The 19,851-nt window shown below is 49.4% G+C and overlaps 4 protein-coding genes across 4 annotated transcripts; 1 reads left to right on the forward strand and 3 right to left on the reverse strand.

The window, feature by feature from the left end:
* Window positions 1-2,744: 2,744 nt before the first annotated feature.
* On the reverse strand, window positions 2,745-5,332 carry LOC126647968 (scale keratin-like). Its single transcript, XM_050330588.1, has 2 exons — window positions 4,932-5,332; window positions 2,745-3,548 (listed from the first exon to the last, which is right to left on the reverse strand). The coding sequence occupies exon 2, from the start codon at window positions 3,519-3,521 to the stop codon at window positions 3,150-3,152; it is 372 nt and encodes a 123-aa protein (XP_050186545.1). The 5' UTR covers window positions 3,522-3,548; window positions 4,932-5,332; the 3' UTR covers window positions 2,745-3,149.
* A 4,174-nt stretch (window positions 5,333-9,506) lies between these two features.
* On the reverse strand, window positions 9,507-9,962 carry LOC126647969 (scale keratin-like). The gene has a single exon (XM_050330589.1). The coding sequence runs from the start codon at window positions 9,954-9,956 to the stop codon at window positions 9,507-9,509; it is 450 nt and encodes a 149-aa protein (XP_050186546.1). The 5' UTR covers window positions 9,957-9,962.
* Window positions 9,963-13,509: 3,547 nt separating this feature from the next.
* On the forward strand, window positions 13,510-13,983 carry LOC126647963 (scale keratin-like). The gene has a single exon (XM_050330582.1). It carries the CDS (start codon window positions 13,516-13,518, stop codon window positions 13,981-13,983), a length of 468 nt encoding a protein of 155 aa, XP_050186539.1. The 5' UTR covers window positions 13,510-13,515.
* Window positions 13,984-15,813: 1,830 nt separating this feature from the next.
* Window positions 15,814-16,371, reverse strand: LOC126647961 (scale keratin-like). The gene has a single exon (XM_050330580.1). It carries the CDS (start codon window positions 16,363-16,365, stop codon window positions 15,814-15,816), a length of 552 nt encoding a protein of 183 aa, XP_050186537.1. The 5' UTR covers window positions 16,366-16,371.
* Window positions 16,372-19,851: the final 3,480 nt, after the last annotated feature.

Raw genomic sequence — 19,851 nt, forward strand, 5'->3', positions numbered from 1 at the left:
ACTCTGCTGGGGGACTTAAAGTGGCTGCTAAAGCACCTTTGCTGATCCTGCAGAGAGCTCAGGGCTGGGATTCTCCAGCTTCCTGAGGGAATCCTTCCAGGATTCCCAGCCCTTAGTTCCCAAGGCTGGTACAGGAACGAGTTGCAGCCTCATCTTGGCTTTAGTGGGAGGGCAAGCTCAGGTTTGAAGGTGTCTCTACAAACCCTGTCCTTCCACTGAACTGTCCACAAAGTTCTGGAAGTCCTGCCCTACCACTGAGTTGCTCTAAAATGATCCTGGGGGCGGGGGGGAGATCCTTGGGGTCTGCAGGTTCCTCCCGAGGGGGGCCACGATGGGACCGGTGGGGCGTCCTTGCAGGTCCAGGGGTCGGACTTGGATCATTCCTTTCAACTCAAGCCCGTAATGCCACTCAAAGCCTCGTGTTCCTTGCGTTTTCAGAGCCACTTCCACTGCGGCCACCATGTCCTCCTACAGGCAGATCTGCAGCTCCGCCTGCTCCCCGCCTGGACTCGTGTCCTGCCCTCAGCCCGTCGCCGACGCCTGGAACGAGCCCTGTGTCACCTCCTGCGGGGACTCCCGGGCAGTGATCTACCCACCCCCCGTGGTCATCACTTTCCCCGGGCCGATCCTCAGCTCCTGCCCTCAGGAAAGCGTGGTGGGATCCTCGGCGCCGGCTGCCCTCGGGGCCCCGCTCAGTTTTGGGGGATCTTACAGCTCCAGAGGCTCTTTTTGTTATGGGGCGTCTCAGGGAAGCAAGTTCTCATCTCCTTATTGCTCCCCGAGGGTCAGTGGCTACAGATCCAGGAGGTGTGAGCCCTCCCAAAGCCAGCAGGAGTTTTGTTTCTCCAGCAGGAGCAGCCAGGATGCCGAATGCAAGATCCAATCTCAAGATTGAAGCGGCTTTTTAAAATCCTGCCATGAAAAAAAAAAAGAAAAAAAGGGCTGATTTCTTGCTACCACTTGATTGTGTTTGTGCTTGTACCCGTTTCTTGTGCCTCCTTTCTTAGCTAGAAATGTGTTCTTCTGTTCTTCTCGTGGTCCAAATTTCAACTGCATTAATATTCCTCCTACATCCCAACTAATACCATTATCCAGGGGAGCACAATGGAGGAGTTTGTACCCTGTGATTTCTCCCCCTTGAAGCTGCCTGGTGTCAACCAAGAGTTATGAGAACTGGACTGCAGGGGGAGGGTGACACTTGGAGAAGAAGAAAAGAACACTGCTTGGAATGAAGCTTCCTGAAACCAGAGATCAACCCTGTAAAAGCCTCAAAGCCTCATTTTCTGTAACTTTTTGTGACCTTTCTCCCTCTCTCCCTCATTAAAAAAAATCAGATTGCATCACAATTTGAGTGTTCTGGGCTTGCTTTGATGAAATAGCACAACTGAGAAACTCTCCTGGGTGGAGTGCTGGTGTTTCCACCCTGTTTCAGCCCTGAAGTGAGAGGGGAGTGAGCAAACCCACCCACCCTCTCAGCCCCCTGCTCAGCAACGAGCTCTCCCAGGTTCTATCCCTGCTTTAAACCTTGTGCTGCACCGTTTTTCACTGCTGGAAAACCACTGGAGACAGAAAAACATTCCCACCTGACCCTCCCCTGGCACAGCCTGATGATGCTGACAGGAGGGCTGTGCAATCCTGTGCTAAAGGGTCACAACCTGAGGGGCTGCTGATTGTCCTATTTACCCCCCTGGTGCCTTTTATCTGTTGGGAACCCACAGGGGAGCCCGAGTGTGGTGATGGAAAGGTCGAGGAGTAACAGGAGCAGGAACAACATCAGGCTTGTGTCAGAATTGTGTCTCCTGCCACCTCACCAAATAGCTCTGGGCAACACATTCACTGCTCAGCCTCAGCCCTTCCTTAAAGCTGGAATAACGAGTTGCCTCCCGCAGCTGGAATGAGACCAAGGGGTGCAGAACCAGCACAGGATGGCACTAAATCCATGCAAAGCAGCGATTCTGTCCTCTTCTGGTTATTTATTTCTGAAATAAAACCTGGTGTTTCTGTGCTTTTCTGCAGTTATTTAGAAAATGAAAAAAGGATTTTTTTTTTTTTTTTAAATTTATGCTCGTTCTCCCCTTTAACTTAGAAAACAATAATTTAACAAAACCGTGTCTGGAATCCTTTCTGGGATGTTTGGAAGTTGTTTGGAACTGGTTTTTGAGCATCCTGATCTGGTGGAAGATCAGGCCCATGGCAGAGGGGTTGGACTAGATGAGCTTTGGAAGCCCCTTCCAATGCAAAGCATTCCTTGATTCCATCATCCCATGACCTGTAAAATAACCCATACTCTGCCCATGCCACACATCACCCTCCACCTAAAATCAGAACTCCCTGAAAACATGCCAATTTGACTAAATTATCTCATTTTCAGAGATTGTTTGGCAAGGCCCCACTGAAATCATGTTTAAATGACATGAGTGAAGATACTGTGGCCCTCAGTGCTCTGGGCTGGGGGATGAGGTGGAGATGGGTCAAAGGTTGGACTTGATGACCCTGGAGGGGTTTTTCCAACCTCAGAGATTCTGGGATTCTGTTATTTTAAACTTTTGATATCTTCAAAGCTGCCACTCAGGTTTTTCATTACAGGAACGTTTTAACACCGTGTAAAATCAGTGCTGAAGGGTTTCGGGGTTCTACTGCTCAGGGAGCAGCTTGGCCCTGATTTTCGGGAAGGTCCCACCCAGGACAGGCTGTGGCTGAAGGGAAGATGGAAAACCAGAGGCTGCTGTGTGATGCAACAAGTTTTAATGAGCAAGAAGTGCTTGTTTGCAAAGCGAGATATCACAGAGCACGAAAGAAAAAATAGTTGTCTCTCCAGACAATTTCAGGGCACGATCAATAAATGTCCTTCTCTGAGATATCCCTGTCCTCAGCCGGCTTCTTCTGGCTGTTGTGCAGCTGTTGATGCAGGTACCTGTCACTGCAGGTGGCGTCCACAGCCAATAACGGCTCAAAAAACACCGGGAAAGCCGGAACAGGCGACAACAGCGACAAGAAGGCGCTGAGGGATTGACTAAAAAGCAGGAGAGAGGCGAGAAAGACGAAGGGGCGGGAGCTCCGTTGCAGGGCTGCAGGAAGGCTGAGCCCTCGCCCTCACTGCTCGGGATTTGGGTCTTCACTGGGGCTGTTGGAAATCCCGCCCCGTGTTTTTAACAGGGCCCGCAGACGTTGCGGAAGACGCGGCTGTAGCGGCGGGACGAGAAGGGGCCGCAGGAGCCGCTGCCGAGCGCGGACAGGGCTGGACTCCCATATCCATACTGGGTTCCGTATCCCAGGGAGCCCCCGTAGAGCCCCCCCAGCCCCAGGGAGCCCCCAAAGGCGGGGGCTCCGGCGGAGCCCACCACGGCTTGCTGGGGGAAGGAGCTGAGGATGGGGCCGGGGAAGGTGACGACGACGGGGGGTGGTTGGATGAGCGCGGTGGAGTCGGGGCACTGGCGGGCGCACGGCTCGTTGCAGCTGTTGGCGACGGGCTGGGGGCAGGAGATGCCGGGGGTGGTGGGGCACAGGTCGTAGCAGGCCATTCTTGGTTTGCGGGGAGGGAGGTGGTGCTGAAAAAGAGAGAGAGAGAGAGAGGGAGAGTTGAGGTGTGTTCAGGTGGAGAAGAGGAGGCTGAGGGGAGACCTCACTGCAGTTCCAGCTGCCCGCCCCCCACCAAAGGGGCAGAGGAGGGGCAGGACTGAGCTCTGCTCTTTGGGGACCAGGGACAGCCCCCAGGGAATGGCTGGAGCTGTGTCAGGGCAGGCTCAGGTTGGATCTCAGCAAAAGGTTCTTCCCCCAGAGGGTGGTTGGCACTGAACAGGCTCCCCAGGGCAGTGGGCACAGCCCCAAGGCTGCCAGAGCTCCAGGAGGGTTTGGATGATCCTCTGGGGCACAGGGGATGATCCTGTGCAGGGCTGAGGGTTGGGTTGGATGATCCTTGTGGGTCCCTTCCAGCTCAGAGTACTCTGGAATTCTGTTCCACCCAATGGGACAGAAGCAGGTTTTGTCTTGGGAGAGGTGGGATGGGATGGAAACAAGAACCCAGCACTGATTTAACCCCACATTTCCTCCTCCTTTCTTGGTCCCTGTTTCTTTTCAAGCTCTTTGGGGTTCCATTTTAGACCCACATTCTCCTGATCTCAGTCATCCCTCTGGTAAAGCCCCACAGCCTTTAAGCCTGAACATAATTCCTGTATTTGATATAATCAGTAAAGACACCCCATAAAATATTTCTATCCAAATATTTCTGGGCACAAGCAGCATAATTTCATACAGGCTGTGGAGCAGGTGGGTAAAACGCAAGGAGCACATTTCCTTCATCAGATAAAAATAAAAATTATTAAAATATAAAATAAAAAATAATAATAAAAAAATACAGCTGGCAAACCATTTCAGTTGAATGTCTGGTCATGGAAGCTGCTGGGTTAACATTTTTTCCCAGTAAAAAAAGGTGGAAATTTTATTTTCTTCACTGGATCAGACCACCAGTTTACTTGCCTTCAGATTGACTGTGGTAAAAGTAAGTAGGTTTAAAATAAGCTCTTTCTTCAGGTGGGTCATTGAAGAATTTAGGATATAGCCACGTCAGTGAACTGAAGTGGGGCAGGAGAATTTTGCATTTTAAAGCTTATTCCATCCTACACTTTCAGTCTCCTACCAGTACAGGAATGGCCAAATATGAATTCCAGGGAAATAATAAGAAATATGAGAGTCTTATATGCTGTTTAATAATAATCCATATTATTTAAAATAAATGCCTCAAGCCCTGATCTTGGCTCCTGAAGTGACACAACTTGCCAAGAGACTCCAGAAATAAAATAAAAAATAAATTAACCCTTCATCCTAAACCCAGCAGTGCAGTGCCAGTGACCAGAATCCCAAGCTCTGGACTCAAAAGAATAAAACTCAGGCATCGTGGTACCCAGAAGGAAACCAAATGGCATCAAACTTACCTGATGTGGAGATGAGAAGCAGGAGAGTGAGATGGAACAACTCAGTGAAGCTGCTGCTTTTATACAGCACTTGAGATGGCCTGAGGGGGGAAGAGAAGGGGGGGGGGGCTGAGCCACAGGATTTACCTCCCCAGAGTGATGCAACCCTTGTTGCTTGCAGTTTGCAAAATCACCCAAAAATCTCTGACGGAGCACAAGCTGCACATTCCACCTCCCGCTTCCCTTTCATCTCGGAGCCCTAATTGACCAGTTTTCACTCGCTGCGATCGTCCCCGCCCCAGCTCGTTGCAGCAGGGATGAAACCTCCCTCTATTTACTTAGCACTTCCTTCCTCATTAAGCTCGCCTAACGATTTTAATCGGCGCTGGAAGCTGCTGCCGTGGACATGTTTGGGGTTTAAACGCTTTCAGATCTCGCTGTGATCTCATCAGCTCGCGCATTTTGCAACGAAACGCTCGGCGAGGCGCAAAAACCTCCTGATGCTTCTCGCAGCCACGAACCCCCGGTGTTTTGGCAGCCGTGGGCATTGCCAGTTGGGGGTTTTGATTTGGAAATTCCCGGGTTTTCTTTGGTGCAGAGAGGATATTTTAGTAGCTGAACCTGTTTAAACCACAGGGCGAAGTTTTCTCTGAAGGGGATATCGGTATTTTCTTTCCCAGGATTGTTGAAGTTGGAAAAGCCCTCCGGGATCATCCAGCCCGCCCTGTGCCCCATCCCCAGCCCAGAGCACTCAGTGCCACTTCCTTGGACACCTCCAGGGGTGGGAACTCCCCGAACCTCCCTGGGCAGCCCCTGCCAAGACCCTGACCACCCTTTCCAGGAGGAAATTCCTCCTGATGCAAATGCAAACGTTGGTGGTTCCTCACAACTCCGTGTGGGGATCCCACGGCTCCAAAGGAGGACAGGAAAATCACAGAAACGTGGAATGCTTTGGGTTGGAAAGACCCTAAAGATCATCCCATTGCACCTTCCACTAGCCCAGGTTGCTCCAAGCCCCATCCAACCTGGCCTTGGACACTTCCAGGGATGGGACAGCCACAGCTTCTCTGGGAATTCCATTCCAGTCCCTTCCCACCCTCACAGGGGACAATTTCTTCCCAATATCCACCCTAAATTCCCCCTCTGTCAGTCTGATCCCACCCCTCCTTGTCCTGTCACCCCAGTTCCTGATGAACATCCCTCTCCAGCTTCCCTGCAGCCCCTTCAGACCCCGGGAGGTGCTCTGAGGTCTCCCCACAACCTTCAGAGAGGTGAAACATGGGCAAATTTTATGAGATTCTCCATTTTTTGTCCACCACTGGGAATTGCTGAGCCTTCCCCAGGCACTCAGTGGGGAGGGACAGGAGGTTCTGCAAGACAATTCACCCCATCTCAGGTGCTGACCTTGCCAGAATTGGCATCACACACCCAAAAAACACCCCGATTTTGCTTTTGTTGGCTGTGGGGACACAAAACCAGCTCAGCTGAAAGCCCCAGCTTGTAAACAGGCGAGGTTTGATGAGAACTGTCCCACCCCAGAAATCCTCATTTACCTGTGGGTGGGTTGGTTGTTTGGTTGTTTGGTAAATAAACATGTTTCTACCACAATTTCTAAATAAAAATTTCTGAATGGTTTTCTAAATCAACACATTTCTACCACTTAAAATTAGGAGGTTCCTTTTTCCCAGACTTTGAGATGTCCCCAAGGGATGACAGGAAGAATAATACTCACAATGAGTGTCCAAATAACTTTTTGTGTGTGTGTTTTTAAGCACTTCCCAAACCCTCCTTAATAATTTACACATGAAGTGAGGTGTCATTATTGTCAGGTAAATATGTGGTTGGGTTCAAACAGCCCAACGTTTTGAAATGCAGTTATTAAATCGTGAACTCTTCCTGTTCCCTTCACCAGCTGATGGTTTTGAAGCTCAGGGTTTCAGTTGATTTTCCTGCATAATTGAAGTTTTCATTTATTTTTGTAGGTTTCTGTGTAAGCTCCTTTAGGGCTGAGGTATTAATTCACATTTTCTCTGCAGTACAAAGATATCAAGATCTGCCTAAACATTTGAGAGACAAAAACATGTATCTGGATGGTTTTAAAAAGTGCTTTGTAACGTATCTTTTGATTTTTCCTCTGAAAAGTGCCCAGTGTTCTGGTCCAACTTTGAATTCCAGCTTCATATAAAAGTTGCTGATTTCACAAGAAAGACACTGTGAGTTTTTTATCACTTCTGTTTTATCTGCCATGGGTGAGGAAGAAAGGAAGAAAACCTGCACCTTAAAGCAGATGATAATTATGATTAACACTTGAGCCACCATCATTATGTCAACCAATAAAGGAAGAGGTAAATAAATGAAGCAGCATAATTCCCCCTGTCATTCCAAATGTATTTGATGGAATGTTACCAGGAATGAACCTTGCCAATTAAGGGCTAAGATGAAAGAAATATTTGTTTGGTAATTTGCATTTCGTGCAGCGTCAGAATTTGAATCAACTCATAATAAACAGAAATATTGAGCAAAACCCTTTCATCACTTGGAGGCGACTCAGGAGCGAGAAATGCGGGCTGGTGTTCACGGGGAGACCTCAGGCAGGTCGGGGAAATGCATAAATCCCTCCTCAAAACTGCCTCGAGTTTCACACAACCCCATCCCAGAATCCCTGAGGTTGGAAAAGCCCTCTAAGGTCATCCAGTCCCCCCTGTGCCCCATCCCCACCTTGTCACCCACCCCAGAGCACTCAGTGTCCTTCCTTGGGCACCTCCAGGGGTGGGGACTCCCCCACCTCCCTGGGCAGCCCTTGCCAAGGCCTCACCACCCTTTCCATGGGGAAATTCCTCCTGATGGCCAACCTGACCCTCCCCTGGCACAGCTGGAGGCTGTTCCCTCTTGTCCTGTGTCATTACCTGGGAGCAGATCCTGACCCTCACCCGGCTCCCCCCTCCTGTAAGGGAATTCCAGAGCCAGAAGGTCCCCTCAAGCCTCCTTTTCTCCAGGATGAGCCCCCCCCAGCTCCCTCAGGAGTTTCTCCAGCCCCTCCTCCTGCTGCTCCAGCCCCATTCCCTTCTCTGGCCACGCTCCAGCCCCTCCGTGTCCCTCTTGCCCCTGAGGGGCCCAGCCCTGGACACAGGACTTTCCCATTTCCACAAGATTGAAGCTTTTCCTGCTGTTCCCCACAAGTTCCTGCTGTGTTCCATCAACGCTCAGTCGTGTTTCCTGATGACCAATTCCTGAGCAGCCCCAGTTGCCCTGACCTGAGAGGGTGGTGGCTCAGCCACCCTCCCCTGTCATCACCTTGCCAGCCCAGGCTCTCAGTGCCTTCCCCCGGGAAAGGAGGAAGGGCAGGAGCTCCGTTAACACCCGGGGCTCTTTGTGTCACACACGGGCTTTTGTTACTCTTCTCCTCACCACAAGAGATTGTCTTACAGGTTTTCAGGTCCTGGCAGGAGGTAGAGCACCCCTTCTGGCTGTTTCCCCACTGGGGAAGCTTGTGGGTCTTGCTGGGAATGCTGTTCAATTAGAGGTAATTAAATAAAACCAAATTAAAGGTAGATTTGTAGCTGACTCTTTCTGTGATGGACACTGAGGTTTGTGTTGTGTGCAATGTCCTGTTACAAAGGGTGGGGCTGGGCACGTGTGGCAGCTCTTGCCTCTCTTTATTCATATTTTACCCTCAGTTTCTGGTGGTGATGAACTCCAGACATGATTCAGTTCAGCCTTTCTTCTCACTGCAGGAAAATGTGTGCCCTGAGATCTTTTGGCTTAAGACACTTAAAGAAAAGTGTCTCGTGGGATAAAGATCTGCCTGAGTCAGGAGTTGGTTTTTTTGCTTTGCTGACAACCTAAAAGAGATATGTCATGTATGGTGCAGTGCTTTTGTTTGGGTTTGGGCTCTTCATAAAATACTGACACCAATTCTGTTTATATTTAATATATGTGAACAATTTCAACAGAACCAAGGAAGTCCCAAACCCAGGAACTCAGTCTGTGAAAGGCTGAGAGAGCTGGGGTTGCTCGGTGTGGAGGAGAGAAGCTTTGGGGTGACCTGATTGTGACCTGCCAGGACCTGCAGGGGGTTAAAGGAACATGAGGGGGAGACTTTGGACAAGGGCCTGGAGTGACAGGACAAGGGGGGATGGCTTCAAACTGCCTGAGGGCAGGGTTAGAGGGAATACTGGGTTTGCACCACATCAGTGCAGCCACAGGCACAGCAGAGCTGGCAAATTCAGGGGGGGATGAGGACACAAAACCATGACACACATGTTTTAAATGATGCAACAGAGCTTTAATGAGAAGGAAAAGAGCAAAACCACACTGTGACACCAAGAATGCAAATCCAGGATGTCAGAGGCGAAGGCAGCGGGAAAGACACCATGGAATCTCTCCCTGCCTTCAGTCAACAGGTGGGATAAAGAAGATTACAAAGGAACTAAACCCGGGAAAACACCAGGAAAGAATTCAAATGGGCAAAAATAAAGAGGGGGAGGTGTGGAACATGCACAGGGGGCACTGAACAGGCTCTGCTAGTGCTGCCACGGGGGGAAGCTGCATTTTGCTTCTCACTTCTCCATCATTCCGTGGCTTTTCCTGCTCTGTTCAGCAGGACCAGCAGCTGCCACGGCCGTACCTGCCGTACCAGGAGTAAGGGCTGCAAGAGCCAAAGGATCTGCCATAGCCATACAGACCCCGGGAGCCCCCATAGCCCCACAGACCCCCATAACCCAGGGAGGAACCCCCATAACCCCACAGACCCCCATAACCCAGGGATCCATATCCCCCATAGCCAAGGGATCCATATCCCCCATAACCCAGGGATCCATATCCCCCATAGCCTCCAAGGACGGGGGCTCCGGAGGATCCCACGACTGAATCCTGAGGGAAGGAGCTGAGGATGGGCCCGGGGAAGGTGACAACCACGGGGGGTGGCTGGATCACAGTGGTGGAGTCGGGGCACTGCCGCACACAGGGCTCGTTGCCGCTCTCAGCCAGGGGCTGGGGGCGGAGGACGCCGCAGGCAGAGCTGGGGGACAGGTCGTAGCAGGACATCTTGCAGGGATGGGAGTGAATCTGCAACACACAGAGATGATCAGGCTGCAAAGAAGAGAATTCCTCTCCAAGGAAGCGCCTGGAGCAACGCCAGGTGTTAATTCATTCCCCAAATCCGTCACCAGGTGAAGGAATTCCCCATAATCCAAAGCAATGTTTGGATTGTCATTACAAACAAATTTGAAAAGCCTTATAATGAACCCAACAGTTTCATCACCTCGGTGGTGATGACTGTTTGAAATGGGGGAGGGCAACCAGTGCTGATCTTGGCCCTCCAAGCTCCTCTCTCTCATCACCCCTCACTCAAATTCAACATTTGCAATCTTTATGCTCTTTTTTTTTTTTTTTTTTAACCCACAAAGCAGATTTTCAAAGCTTCTCTAAACATCTACACAACGTTATGCCTCGCTCTGAAAATCTTGTCCCTCGTAACAACCTGCCAAGAACTAAGATGTGTTTTTACATTATCCAGCCTCTGTCCATTTTTTAGCCACTTTTACAATGGCTGTGTGTGAGCAGTTGTTTCATATTTGCTTTATACCAGCATGGAAGGACAAGGAATACTGCCTGTGAAGAATTTTTTTCCCCCCACCACCAGAAACAATAAAATATTAAAGTGGAAGACACTTCTGGTGTTATCTTAGTTCAATCAGGTTGGGATTTAAGCTTGTCCCCTCAACAATACACACATATAAATAGACACATATCAAGAACTCACAGGATATAATCCATAAAAAATAATTCCTTTCAACTGAAGAAACCTTCTGCTGAGGTTCTGGAAGCTGCTTTGGTAGCTCTGATTTCTACTGACAAGGAACAACATCTGCAAACCCTGATTTTACCATTTCAGACCCAAACACGTGGCTGTCCAACGCCAGAGAAGAAAAATAAAATCAGGACAAAACAATCCAACATTATTAAGAACCTTTGAGCACTCGTGGATGATTCCAACCTTAGTTAAGCCAGGAGAAAAGAGATACTGGAATTTTAGGAAAAGAATTCCCGCAGAATGGCACTTACCCTTCTCACGGAGGTGAATAAAGCAAGGAAGGTGAAGTGAAGAGCCCTGGCTTGGGAGAGCTTTTATACAGTTCCCAAGATCCCAGGGATCAACTCAGGAGCAATTTGTGGACGTGCCTAATTGGGGCCAACCCAAAACTAATACGACACGTAAGGCCCTCAAAGTTTTGCTGACTCTTTGTTTGTTTGTCGGATTCCGAGTCTCGTGAAACGCGATGGGGGCGTTTCGTGGCGGAAAAAGCCCTTTCATCTCCCGTGGTGACATGTCATATTTATTCCTGTTATCATCCCATTCACATCCCTGGCGTTGCAGCAGGAATTAGCCTAATAGCCCTCCCTTAGCTTCTCCCCTGTTGATGGCAGAAACCCGTCTGCTCACCTGAGATGCGCGGTTTTATTCCTATTAAATCCAGGGTGGGACAGACCTGGGAGAGCAAATTCTTTGGAGCAACTCTGGGGTCGTCACGTTGATCTTTAGAGCTGCTCAGTGCTTAATTGTACACCCAAATTGCTTCCTTTGTTGTGCATTCAGCCATGGGTTGCTCTCCCCGTCCTTTTCTCAAACACTGGGGAGTCCTTCGGGACATTTTGAGCAGAAGGCAGAGATAGAACATCCTTTGAAAGCACCCACACTTTTCTAACAGCTCTCTCTCCTACTGTGCTTTACAGAATCACAGAATGGTGGAATGGTTTGGGTTGGAAGGGACCTGGAAGATCATTTCAGCCCCTGCCACGGGCAGGGACACCTTGCACAGGTTGCTCCAAATTCCATCCAACCTGACCTTGGACCTTCCAACCCAGGTTGGGGCCTAGAGACAAACCAAGGCTCCCAACTGTAGATGGGGAGGACAAACACGCAGAAACCGCCCCCAAACTTCCTGCAAGTCACATGGACAGGTTGTAAATTCTGTCGGGGTAGCTTGTAATGGGAATTACAGCCACTTAAACAAATACCCCCTCCATGACACCGCAGTTTGTAATCCCCTTAAACCCCTGAGCCATTCTCCAAGTGTGAAATTAATACCAAGAGGAGCTGGCTCAGGAATTTCTGCTGCAATTCCAAGGAAGCGACGGGAACAACGCCAAGGACTAATTTCACCCCCCTAAGTCCGTCACAAGATGAAAGGATTCCCCATAATCTCAGGATGTGTTTGGATCATTGTTACAAACAAATCTGAAAGGCCTCATAAAGGCCGGTAATGAACCCAACAATTTCATCACCTCGTGGTGTTGACGCGTGTTCGAAATTGGGGCGGGCATCCCGTGCTGCCCTTGGACCTCTGAGCTCTGATATAAAAGCTCTTCTCTCTCCTCGCTCCTCCAAACGCTTCCCTTGACTTTCTCCGTGACTTGGGTAAGTCTGATCCTTCCCTGGTGCTCTTGGGGTGTCTCTCTGGTGTTGGTTTCAGCTTGAGTTGGTGTCCCCCCGTTCTGTTGGTGCATCTGCATTGACTCGTGGCAGGGGTTTTAAAGAAGAGGCCCTTCTGTCTCTGGAGGGGGCAGATACACCAGTTTGGGGCATGGAGCTCTGTGGAGTTCTTGGTGTAAGAAACACTTTGGAGCAACTGGGCAATGCTCTAAGTCAGCTGAGATGACTGGAGCCCTCCCCATTCCCCTCTGGAGACAGGCTGGGAGAGCTGGGAATGTTCAGCCTGGAGAGGAGAAGGTGGTGTGGACACTTCAGAGCATCCTCCAGCATCTGAAGGGGCTACAGGAGAGCTGGAGAGGGATGTTCATCAGGAACTGGGGTGACAGGACAAGGGGCATGGGTTCAGATTGACAGAGAGGAGGTTTAGTTGAGATATTGGGGAGAAATTCTTCCCTGTGAGTGTGGGCAGGCCCTGGCACAGGTTGCCCAGAGAAGCTGTGGCTGCCCCTTTATCCCTGGAAATGTCCAAGGCCAGGTTGGGCAGGGCTTGGAGCAACCTGCTACCATGAATCTTCTGGCTTCCCTTTACTTTCTTGTTTTCGTGTTCCTCCTCAAGACTCTGCTAAGGGCTTTCAGGACTCAGTTAGAGAGAGATTTGAACTTTATTGTCTTGTCAAATGGCTTTCAGAACAACCCAGGCATTTGCAATCCTATAATCTGTTGTTCCCTTGGCTCTCATCAAAACTGGGATAAGTGGGAAGATCAAGCTACTGTAATTAAGTTCTACATAAGCTACATCTCATGTAAACATGCTGAACCCAAATCCAAGTTCTCCTCCTGACTCATCAAAACGACCTTGGGCAAAGTCGCTTTGTTCTCTCTCTGCCTTTGCTCCTCGGTTTTTGGTTTTTAGTGCCTGAAAAACACCTCTCAGTTCTTCTCAGGATGTTCTGAGGGATGGGGCTTTCTGAGCAAGGTGGGGGCATTTCCCACACACTTTGCACAGGAAAGGTTTGGAGGGTTTTTGAAAGCCTTAAGGTTGCAACGGGAGAAATCAATTTATTCCCTCAGAACGCTGCGCCTGGCTGGTTATTTTTTAACGCTGATTTTTGAACTCCTTGTCTTCTCTTCAGCCTAACCCTCCAGTGTGGGAGCTCCCATCCCTGCAAGATGTCCTGCTACGACCTGTCCCCCAGCTCTGCCTGCGGCGTCCTCCGCCCCCAGCCCCTGGCTGAGAGCGGCAACGAGCCCTGTGTGCGGCAGTGCCCCGACTCCACCACTGTGATCCAGCCACCCCCCGTGGTTGTCACCTTCCCCGGGCCCATCCTCAGCTCCTTCCCTCAGGATTCAGTCGTGGGATCCTCCGGAGCCCCCGTTCTCGGAGGCTTTGGGGGCTCCCTGGGCTATGGGGGTTATGGATCCTTTGGTTATGGGGGATATGGATCCCTGGGTTATGGGGGATATGGATCCCTGGGTTATGGGGGTCTGTGGGGCTATGGGGGCTCCTCCCTGGGTTATGGGGGTCTGTGGGGCTGTGGGGGCTCCCGGGGTCTGTATGGCTATGGCAGATCCTTTGGCTCTTGCAGCCCTTACTCCTGGTACGGCAGGTACGGCCGTGGCAGCTGCTGGTCCTGCTGAACCCCGTGGAAATACCCCCTGATTAAGGAACAATCACCATCTGAGGGGTTCAATCTCAATCCACAATGGTGGCCCCAAAGAGGTGGTGTTGTGACCACTGCCAGCCCCAGCCCAGTGGAGCTGGGAACACACAACACATCCTGAATTTTTTCGCTGTCTACTCGTGGTCTTATGGGTTTTTTCTTCCTGTCTGTGTGCAATGAGTGGGATAAAACACGTCATTTATATTCTTCTAAAATGCAACGTCGCTGTCCAGCTGAAGGAGAACAATTCTGGAAGGGGTTCCCTGCAACCTGATGTTCTTGATATCCTGCAATGCTTTCCTGTGAACGCTTATTCCTCATTAAACTGATTCTGTTCTGCATCAAACAAATGAACTTTGAGTTTTAATTTATGCATTAATGGTTACACACTGCTCTGCTCTTTAAATGGGGAAAACTCACATCCTTGCACAGGTGAAGGGTAAGGATGAGACCACAGCTGGAATGGCCCAGCTCTGAGTGAAATCAGTGCACTCAGAGCACTTTTTTGGGAGCAGGAACCCTCCTGGCCTGCAATAATTGCACTGTGGAGTCAGAGAGTCCTAGAATAGTTTGCTCCAACAATTCCACAGCCTTCTAATATTTGGAGCACCAGAACTCAGTGTTCCAAGTGGGATCTCATCAGAGCAGAGGGGGAGGATTTATATCCAGGCTGAGACATTTTCTACCCTAAAGTTTTCCAGCCATAACTCTGTTCTCTCCTGATTCCTGCTGGTGTGGATGAATTAGCCCTTTGGAGCAGCTGTTTCTCTGCTTAAAACCACCCAACACTTTTGATTTCGTTATTACACAGACAGTCCATCCCCACACTTCAGATTCCAAATTCCATTGTGCGGCCCAGGAAACTTTATTTAAGGATTTGACAGAAAATTGACTCAACTTCTGCAGAAACAATGACTGAGGGCAGAGTTTAAGTATTTGAGGGAAAACCTGAAGTTCAAAGAGAGAAAAGATTTACCTGGAAGAAATTCTTACTGAAGCCAAATGTGTTTAGGAAAGAGTTTCAAGTTAGTGACCCACTATTTAATTTCTCTCCCACTGTAACCAGCAGAGCTACAACCAAGAAACCAAATTCCTCCAAAATGCCCATGAAAAACAAGGAGGGCAGGACAGTAACTCCTGCTGTGCCAGCGGCTTCCCACTGCTCTTGGACGTTTGAAATCTCTGACTGTTTTGGGTAGGACATTCATCTCCAGAGTTTAAGGGCTGGTTGGATGAAGCTCTGAGCAGCCTGGTCTGGTGGAAGGTGTGCCAGCCCATGGCAAGGGGCTGGAACTAAAGCAGCTCTAAGGTCCTTTCCAACTCGAACCATTCTATGATTCTCTGATAGTTTAGGCTGTTACTGACACACCTGCCCAGGTGAGGCTTCTCCCAGGACAAATAACAAGGGTGAAAACACGAGTAAAGACCACCAGAACATGGCAACTTGTGATGCAATAAAGCTTTTAATGATAGCGAGCAAAGGAATCCATTTCAGAGTCTCCAGGAAAGTTAAGAAACTGTTCCCCAGCCAGAGGTACGTCCCCATGTGATTGATCTGGGGGTGTTTTTTTCTGAGGCTCAGCCGTTGGTTTGAGCAAACAGGATCTGTTTTGAGCACTTCTGTCACGTGTTTACCCCGGGCAGTTCGGAAGGCAGGAAAATGGAAGCGGAAACGAAGGGGAGAAATTCCAAAAAGGGGCCGAAGGGCTGCAGCTCCCAGGCCTTGGGATGGGGCAGCCGTGGTTCCGAGCTCTTGGCCTGTGGGACCGTCACATCTCAGCCCTCACTTGGGATGTGTCTGAGGGGCTCAGCAGGACCCGCAGCTGCCGCGGCTGTACCTGCTGGACCTGGAGGAGTAAGGGCTGCAAGAGCCAAAGCCAAAGGATCTGCCATAGCCATACAGACCCCGGGAACCCAGGGAGGAGCCCCCATAGCCCCACAGACCACCATAACCCAGGGATCCATAACCCCCATAGCCCAGGGAGCCATAACCCCCACAGCCAAGGGATCCATATCCCCCATAACCAAGGGATCCATATCCTCCATAGCCAAGGGATCCATAACCTCCATAGCCCAGGGATCCATAACCCCCATAGCCAAGAGATCCATAACCCCCATAACCCAGGGATCCAAATCCCCCATAGCCTCCGAGGACGGGGGCTCCGGAGGATCCCACGACTGAATCCTGAGGGAAGGAGCTGAGGATGGGCCCGGGGAAGGTGACAACCACGGGGGGTGGCTGGATCACAGTGGTGGAGTCGGGGCACTGCCGCACACAGGGCTCGTTGCCGCTCTCAGCCAGGGGCTGGGGGCGGAGGACGCCGCAGGCAGAGCTGGGGGACAGGTCGTAGCAGGACATCTTGCAGGGATGGGAGTGAATCTGTGAAAAGTGTTCACTTATTAATATTAGAGAGGCATCAAACATTAGGTTGGGCTGGAACAGCCCAACAGGGTATCAGAGAGAAATCTGGGAAGCATTTCCTATTGCTTTTCTTCCTATCACCATAAATCCCTAGGCCAGTCCTGACTCTGGTGCAACAAAGTCATGTTCTCTTCAATTTTATCCAACAAATTCTTGCACTTTTCAGTTGGATCTTTGGAATTTCCAGTTGGGATAATTTTGGCAGTATTACATTAGGTGGTTTCTACTTGCTAAGTTTGCTCTTTGCTGTTACAAACCCAGCAATACTCCACCAAATGCAGCCACACACAACAATGTGTATGAGTTATTCTTTGCCTCCTAAAATATAGTCAAGGAGTTCTTTGAAGGGCTAAAATGCTGCAGATTTGGGATTAAAAACTACTTGATGCACCCCTCTCCTGGTGCCTGTCTTTACAAGGCCTGCAGATGGATGAGAACTCAGAGATCATTTCCAGCAGCAAATATCCTACAGATCAGTGGCAACCTGAGAGGACTCGGTCCTAAGTGACAACCCAGAGCTCTTGCCAGCAAGTTTAGAGAAGTCTGAGAGAAAAAAAGTCTGACTTACCTGGTTCACAAGGGTGGATGAGCTGAGAGAAGTGGATGGAAAGACCTTGGGTGCAGAGAGCTTTTATAGAGCCCTGAGCTTGCCTGGAGGACGTTGGGCACCTGACGGGTGAGTTCATAATTAGGTCCCAACCCCAAATTGCAGGGCACATAATTCCCCAAAGTGCTGAAATTGTTTTTGCTTACTGCTTGTGCGTTGCAGGCACTTCAAACCCACACAGAGCGTGACATGCACATTCCACCCCGGACCTCTATTGTCTCCAGGCTTTAGGTGTGGAGTTATTTTTTATTATTCCATTTTTATTATTCAATTCCAGCTGACTTGATTTCTTTAAGAGTCCTGCTTAATTAGGATGATAGGAGGACACTCATTCTTTTACTGTAATCAACAGGATACCTGGAGCCAAATGGAATTTCTTTCAGGATCTCAAATGAGGGGACAAATAACAAGAGGGTAAACCCATTTGTTTCTGCAGGCTCAGCACTTCTGCCCCCACCTGCTCAATGCAAGGCAAACACAACCATCAGGAGCATCTGTTAATGGCTTTTACGTCACAGAATCATATCATGGAATGGAATGGGTTGGGTTGGAAGGGACCTGAAAGATCATCTCGTTTTACCCCCTGCCATGGGCAGGGTCACCTTCCACTGTCCCTGGTTGCTCCAGCCTGGCCTTGGATACTCCCAGGGATGGAGCAGCCACAGCTTCTCTGGACAAGCTGTGCCAAGGCCTCCCCACCCTTACAGGGAACAATTTATCCCTAATATCCCACCTAAACCTCCCCTCTGTCAGTCTGAACCCACACCCTTTTCCTGTCACTCCATCCCTCGTCCAAAGTCTCTCCCCACATCCCTTGTAGCCCCTTCAGGTCCTGGAAGGCCCCAGTCAGGTCACCCCAAAAGCTTCTCTTCTCCAGGCTGAACAATCCCAACTCTCCCAGCCTTTCTGATGGATCAGAGCTGCTCCATCCCCTCTGCTCAGCTCCTCTGGAGTTGCTCCAGCAACTCCATGTCCTCCCTGGGCTGTTCCCCAGGGCTGAATCCCCCCTGCCCTCCTGCCATAGGGAGGGTTCTGGGCTGGGTCATGTCCAGTCTCTCCCCCACAAGCCCCCCCCAAGTCCTTCTCCATCTACTCATCCTGGATTGATCCTGGGGGGTTGCCCCAACTCAGGTTCAGCACCAGCATTTGTCTTGTTAAACTCAAAATCTCAACTAGTTCTCTTCCAGTCCCTGGGAACAGCAAAATATTTCCACTGGGACCCAAAATCTGTGGAAACTGAGTTTTCTGAGTCGTTATACCAAGCTTTGCTTTCCTTTACTGTGTTTTCTCCTCCAACTGTTACATATTTGAGACACACTGACATGCACTTTAAATTAAAAAAAAAGGCACAATTTTATTTTTAAAGTCAAAGGAAGGTCAAAAAGTGTTATAAACCACGAGCTGATTACGGGAAAAACCCCAAGTGACCTCAATTTACCTATTTAATGTGATAATCTCTCCTAATAGTGGGGTGGATGCATTATCCAGGCCTACATTGTGTAGAACTATGACACAGTATGTACAACTTAGTGATGGGTGTTCATGTGGTATTTGAAAATCCCTTGGAATGTCCTTGTAAAACCTTGACATGGGTCGTTTTGTTTTGTTTTTTTTTCTTCCAGGATAATAGCTGGGGAAATCTCCATACGTATCTCCAGATTTGGAAAAGCTCATAATTTATAAATAATACGTGGCGTGCAGATAAGCAGGTTGGCGATTATGATAACGAGGATAATGACAGTGTTACAGGAATGGTGTAAACAGAGAAAGAAACCTCAGCAAAAGGCAGCATTTGCCTTTCCCAGCAGATTCCCACCCCCTAATTGCTCCCTGCTGAAAGATGCCACCAATGATGGGATTAACTGCGAGATCCTCTGGAAAAACAAAGGGTTTTTATTTCTGCTGCAGCTGAATTTGGGGGTTCTCCTAATACAGAATGGTTTGGGTTGGAAGGGACCTTGAAGATCATCTTGTTTTGAGACACCTTCCACTGTCCTGAGTTGCTCTGAGCCCCGTCCAACCCTGGCCTTGGACACTTCCAGGGATGAGGCAACCATGGAATAACCTGTGCCAGGGCCTCCCCACCTTCTGCAAAAACATCTCAGGAAACCATAAATTCAGTTATTAATTCAATAATTCAAGCTTTAAGCCGCAGTTTGAGGGTCAGAGAAAAGCTTTCTGGACATGTGTCCCAAAACCATCCCCTGATTTTAGGATTTCTGATAAATGTCTGATTAATCTGAGTGTTGTCTCAGGAGGAGAAGGACATCAGTGTATAACTAGCTCTGGTTACACGTGGTGCAATGGCAAGAGAGGGCAGAAAACTGATATTAATGGCATGAATCATGTTTTAGGATGAAAGATGCGCTCGTTTCACCCATCAGCCTTCCAGATGAAAGGCGTGACGTAAAGAGGAGACCTGGAATCAAGAAATCAACACCAACAGAAAGAGCAGCAATTTCGTCACTTTGCAAGGCTATCAATACAAAAAAAAAATGTGCTGTGTCACCTAATTAGCTGCATGTTCATTAAATCAAGCCTCTCACCCCTCGGGCACTCTGAACTGTATAAAAGCTGCCTCCGCTCGGGGTTGTCCCAACGTCTTCTCTTCACTCGTTCGTCCCAACGACCTGGTAAGTCTGGAGCTGCTGTTTCCAACTCTTGGAATGTCTCTTTGCTTAAAAATTTATGTGTGTGTGTGTGTGTGTGGGGAAAGATTTATCTGGGGGTGGTCTCTTCCATTAAGAACTAGCAGGCAAAATTTTAGGGGAAAAGGTGATAAGGCTTGAAAAGTTCTTATGGACATCTTAGGGCCA

This window comes from Myiozetetes cayanensis, unplaced genomic scaffold, assembly GCF_022539395.1.
Source record: "Myiozetetes cayanensis isolate MyiCay16 unplaced genomic scaffold, myiCay2020 scf41, whole genome shotgun sequence".
Lineage (NCBI taxonomy): Eukaryota > Metazoa > Chordata > Aves > Passeriformes > Tyrannidae > Myiozetetes > Myiozetetes cayanensis.